Source organism: Ovis aries, chromosome 14, assembly GCF_016772045.2.
Source record: "Ovis aries strain OAR_USU_Benz2616 breed Rambouillet chromosome 14, ARS-UI_Ramb_v3.0, whole genome shotgun sequence".
NCBI classification, from domain to species: Eukaryota; Metazoa; Chordata; class Mammalia; order Artiodactyla; family Bovidae; genus Ovis; species Ovis aries.
In genome coordinates, this window is record NC_056067.1 from 12,867,344 (window position 1) to 12,873,343 (window position 6,000).

General features: G+C 60.0%; 1 protein-coding gene across 1 annotated transcript in view; it reads right to left on the reverse strand.

Annotated features, from left to right (window-relative positions):
• The window catches only part of SLC7A5 (solute carrier family 7 member 5), a 28,976-nt gene extending 22,976 nt beyond the window's left edge, over positions 1-6,000 (reverse strand). The window contains exon 1 of the mRNA XM_027977720.2: positions 5,372-6,000. Coding sequence (XP_027833521.2) covers positions 5,372-5,903 — 532 coding nt within the window. The 5' untranslated portion in view covers positions 5,904-6,000. The remainder of the gene's footprint in view (positions 1-5,371) is intronic.

Sequence of the window (6,000 nt, forward strand, 5' to 3'; positions counted from 1 at the left end):
GCAGTCCGGGTGGGGACCCATCAGCTGGGCCAAGTCCTTAGGGCCCCACCACACACACACTGCCGACATCCCTGGAGGGGAGGGGACCAGCCCAAGCTGGTTCTGACCTGACTCTGAAGCAGGCTGTCACATTGGTGGGGGCCCTGGGGCAGGGATCCTGAGCAGGATGTGGGGAAGCACGATGAAGTAGCCTGCCCTCCACTGTGAACACCCCCGTTCATGCGCGTCTGCCACCCAGCAAGGCCGCCCCCGTCCCCAACCTGTTCCCCTGCCTCAGCCTCGACACCCAGCACGAGTCCTCACATGGACCAAACAGGGCTGACTTCAGGGCCCGAGGACCCTGCACCAAAGTGCAGGCAGACGGCCCCTTGCCCACACGACCCGAGGACACTCCCCTGGTCCCCCATGATGGGCCAGCCACCAACCCTCAAGGGACCCCCCGACTCATGCCCACAACCCAGGGAATGAATGCATGATTGTCAAGACTCTGGTGAGCTTCTCTCCCTGACCAGACCCCCTGAGCAGACAGCCCCTCCCTGTGCCCAGTGGGGCCGGAGCTCCTGGTCCCCTTGCCAGGCACACCGGCTCTGTCATTTCCTGCCTGGCCAGTCCTTCCAAAACTGGACCCCTGCTGTGATGGGTCAGAACTCACACATCCTCCACATGTACAACCTACCTGCACTGCTCTGCTCCAGGTTCTGAAACCCAGGACCAGAGAGGCCCAGCACCCAGCCCTGGGTCACACAGCCAGGGCCCTCAGGAGCCTTTCGGCTGACAGGATGTCCTTGACGAGGACCAGCTGAAGAAGACCCAGCCCTGTAGCCTGTGTCCCTGCTGAGGGCTGAATCCCGTACCGGCCTTGGGCAGAGGCCTCGGTCTGTACTGGCTACACTTGGGGTGACTCTCCTCTGGGTTGTCAGCCAGCAGCCAAGGTCAGGGTGACTCAGAGGGCAGATTGGGTTGCCTACAGCATGCTGGAGGCTTCTGAACAGGCAAATCCCCCAGGGGTGGGGTGGATGGGGCCCAGCAAACTGCCCCTGCCTGGAGGCTGGTCTGGATGGACCGGGGTGGGGGTAGGACACCCCTCCCTCTGGCATAGGAGGGTGTCAAGGCCACCCACCAGCCCACCCTCCCAAGCAAGAATTCAGGACTCCTCCAGGACTAAGGAAAGAGTTGGGTGGGGGCTTGCCACCAGGATGCAGACAGGACCCCAACCACAAGCCAAGAACCACTGCTGGATGGAGCAGTGGTCCCACTGTGGGGAAGGGAAGGGGCAAAACTGGAGGGTGGGGGGTCAGATGTGCTCTGGGAGCTCCCCTGGTCAATGATCCAGACCCAGCAAGGTCACACCAACTGGGGGTGGAATCATGCATGCCTGGTCCCTGGCACCTCTCACGGAAGGAGAGGACAGGTACTGGAGGCCAGCGTGGGCACAGGACAGGGACCGTGGCACGGGGCAGCTGGAGCCCATGGGGCAGCTGTTGGCCACCTGCTCTGGAAGGTCATTTGCAAAGGGAAGGTCATGAGAGGAATACGGTGTTTTCCTAGACAGCTCCCTGTAAGGGGTCTGACTCCCCACAGTGGGGGAAGGTACGGCGTGAGGGGTGGATATGGGGGGAGTGCTTCCCAGGGAGTCCAGGACACAAACCTCAGATCCACTAGTGTTTGCCCCCGATGACCAGGCATGGTGACGGCCACTGTCCCAGACCCCGGCACCCTCCACCCTCACCACAGACACGGCTGCGTCCCCACGCCGGGTGACAGAGGCAGCTCGGGACGAGGACACCCTGTCTCCCTGGCTGTAAAGTGGGGGGATGGCAGATCTCAATGCTGGGCGTTTCTGTCAAGATAGGGGTAGCGGTTCCGGGGGTCTGGGAACCTGAGATTGAAGGTTTAGGGTGGACATCTCTGGGCAGGGTCTGCATACTGAGGGATCATCAAGGGGCCCGTGGCCCAGGGGAAAGGGGTCAGAAATGCCGTCTCCTGCCTCCCTCGGGTCACGCGCTCTGTTGAGTACCCGCTGTGCCCCGTGACTGGGCCGGAGCGCTTTCATGTCTGTCTGGCAAAGTCGGATTTCAGGGCTAATTACCCGGCTGTCGTCTGCACTCAGCTCACAGCCTGCAATCCCAGGGTTGCCAGCTCCTTGGAAACACCCAGAAGCCTCTGCTTTGCGAGGCGAGGGGCTTAGGCTGGGCAGCTGGCAGACATCCAGACAGCTTGCAGTGGCCGCGGATGGTGTGCTGGCCTTGCTGGGACAGGCCTGGTTTGAGGCCCAGGGACACAGTCGTGGACACACCAGGAGGGGTCTCTCACTGCCAGGAAGAGGGGACCTCAACTGACCATCCTGCCCTGGAGCCAGCTAGCAACGGCTGCCCCAGTGCTGGGAGGGGCCGCCGGTGGGGTGGGCTGAAACGCTGCCACCCCCCACGCTAAAAGGGGGTGCAGGGAATGGCTTCTAGCTCGACATGGAGGGCGAGAACAATCACGGCCATGGTGTGACCCTTTGTGTGGGGTGCCACGTGCATTAGACCCGTCATGGCAGAGTTCCCACAAACACCAGGAACCAGAGTCACAGATGCAGAAACAGGCTGGGAGGTTTCGTGAGTTTCTCTCAAACAGAACCCAAGTCTGTCCATATGTAGAATGCAGGCTCTTCACCTGATACGAGTATAAAATACCCCAGGTCATGGGTCCCAGAGGCCAACAGCTGAGGACCCCACTCCCACTCCACGCGGGCTGCCCAGGGAGGGTGATGTGGAGGGGCCACCTCACCCTAGGGGAGCCTTGGCACCCCACCCGACCCCTGGGAGAAGGAGGGAAGCTGTGCTCTCCAGGCCCACTAAGGGCCACCAAGCTGGAAGCGGACGTAGAGTCCCGCTCTCGGCCACCAGCAGACCTGCCAGGTTCCACCAGATGGGTGATAACTAGGGGGTTGTGGGAGAGGGCGAGGGGGAGGTTGGGCGACTTGAGGTCACCTTCTGTGTCCACAACTCAGACAGCTTCTGAGTCTGGCCCGGAGAGATCCTGTCACTCACCTGAGTGACCTCTGCCGCCCTGATAAAACCCAGGGTCACCTGAATCTCAGGTGCCATCAGTAAGCGCTGGACGACCCCTGCAAACACAGCGGACTCCCAGGCTATTCACCTTCACGACTCATTAGAAAGACGGAAAACCCAAGGTCGCACCATGAAAGGGCTGTCATTTCCACGTGAGACCTACAAGAAAAGGGACCTTCCCCCATTTATCTTGTCCGCAGGATCATTCTAAGGACCAGAGCCAGTGCAAGCCACCATGCATAGAGGCCAGCTGTCCTGGGGCATGCCTGGGGCAGCAAAGACAACCGGCAAAACTGCGGGTCCACAACATGCTGTTCAAAGGGTGGGCCCCTGGGCCGTTCACCAGGTATCGGCTCAGGCCTTGGGCTGCTGGGCTGGGGCGCATGGGCTTGCTGCCACAAGGGGAGCGCTCAGGGAGTGCGTGGTGGAGGGCCCTTTCTCCTCTCGAGGAGAAGTTCTAGAACCTGGCCTGTGTGCAATAATCAAACAACAATTAGAAACTGTGGCTTTTCACTGCCATCTCAGATGTGCCCAAGAGCAGACCCTTTCTTGGGTGGTTGTAACCTTCCTGCCAGCCTCGGACAAGCCCTCATCCCCCTCTAGATGTGGCAGGCTCTAGACTAGCACTCCCTCTTTCAGACAGCATATCCCTGTGTTACTGAAAATCTCCTTTTCACCAGAAAATACAACACACACACAACACACTAGCAAGGGTGGTTCAGAGGAAAAGAGCAGAGATGGACACGCTTGCAGAAGGAGTGGAACTTATGTGACCCTCCTTGGCGCCCACGGGAGTCCTGGTGAGGGCGTACCCGCCACAGCTGCTCCAGAATCCATCCCGCAGCTTCATCTGCTTAAACCCAAAAGGTTGAGAAAGTGAGGGATCCACTTTCCAAGATCACAGAGAGGCCCTTGAAGGCAGTGTTATATCATCACATCCTGGGCCCAAACATCAAACAAGACCTAGCAACGATGAAAATCGCACAATGAAAATTCTACTGACAGAAAGTCAACAAAGAGTGGATTTTCCTCACTCGGCGCAAAATATCGTCTGAGAAGCCCACTGGAAGCCACAGGTTCCCCCGCCCTCAGGCAGATCAACTATCTCTGTGACTGTTCCGAGATTTGGGCCAAAGGTTTTTATAAGCTGAGATGTTCATTGCTGAAATTCCCCTCAAAGGCAAGACGTCCTCCTCCCCCGGCACGGCCGCTCTGCGGTCTCAGGTCTCCCAGGGACACCACTTCCCAGAGTATGCCTCTGAAAGCCCCCCACCCAACACACACAGTGAGCTGGTGCCCAGGCTCCAGAATTCCAACAGCGCCAGCGTGTACTGCTGGTCAAAAGCCGCTCCAAGCGATGGCACGGCTCCCTGAGTCTCGGGGCTTGGATAGAAACCAGCCCTGCTGGCCCCACACCTCTGTGCACCTCAAGGTTTAGGCAGTGCCTCAAATCAGGCGGCCGGACACTTCCACCCTGCATGTCTCCCGAGATGTTTGCAGCCACAGACAAAGATACGATAATCGTGTGGCTTTCAGTACAAAATTTTTTTTCCTGAAATACCACCAGAAAACAGCCCACCAACATACCAGGACCTGCTCCACCAACATCCTGGGACCTCCTCCACCAACATCTGGGCTGTGCCCAGTGGCTGTATTTCAGCACAGCTTGGGATCCCAAAGCCAGCACCCACCCTGCACACACTTAAGATGCAGTTAAGCACCCCTCTTTTAAGACTGGCTAGAGGATGCAACCTTCCATTGTCTAAAAGAGCAACTCACTCACTGCCCATGCACAATTTTACTATTAATGGGTTTGTATGAGTCAGCCCTTCCTGACTGAGCATGTTTGAATGACGTTTGTTGATTTTTTTTTTTTTTAACTACGATCTCTCTCCACAAACAGTAAGGCTTGGGGAAGTCAAAGGACACAAGAAACAGACAAGCTTCTCAGGTACTCCACGTGGGTGCCTCTCAGGAGGTAAGTAAGGGTCAGCTTAAGCAAGGCTCCGGATGGACCGAGTGGGAAGGCGCTACTGGCCAGAGGCTCAGGGCGGGGACCCTGCTGTGTGACTCACTGCGGAGTTCTCAAGGGGATGTGGAAAAGAATGAATGAAACGCACGTGGGTATTGGGGCCGTTGCCCTCAGTCTAGAACTGCGGGGTCGGATCGGGGCGGGGGTCGGGGGGCGCGGGGTGTAGGGATGGTCCAGGAATGCGGGGAGGGCCAAGGATGCGGCGACCACGGCTCGGCACACCCACCCCCACTCCAACCCTCCCCCGCGCCCGCCGATGTCCTGGGGCCCGGTCAGTACTCACGCACGCAGAGGCAGGCCACGAGCTTGGCAGCCTCCTCGGGGACAGGGCAGGTGGGGAAGACCGGCTTGAGCAGGTAGGTGGCGAAGACGAGCGCCACGATGTACTGCGAGGAGGGCCGGATGATGAGCAGCTCGATCCACAGCTTGAGGAAGGCGGGCAGCGAGCCGTACACCTCCAGCATGTAGGCGTAGTCGCCGCCCGACTTGGTGATGGTGGTCCCCAGCTCGGCGTAGCAGAGCGCGCCCACGATGGAGAACACGCCACACACGGCCCAAACCACCAGCGCCAGCCCGGGCGAGCCCGCCTCTTTGAGCACTCCGGTGGGCGTCACGAAGATGCCGGAGCCGATGATGGTGCCCACGATGATGGCCACGCCGTTCAGCAGCGTGATGTTGCGCTGCAGGGTCACCTCGCCCCCCGCGCCGTCCGCGCCCCGCGCCGCCAGCATCCGCTCCCGTGCCTGCTGTTCTTCCTCCTCGTTCGCCGGGAGGGTGGCCGCCGCCGCGCGCCGCTTGGGGCCTGAGCCCGCCATGCTGCCGCGCAGGGTCGGGCCGGGCAGGGCCGGGAAAGTCCGGACACCGGGCGCGCGCCGCCCACCGGAGAGGACCGGCTCTCCCAGCGCGGTCGCT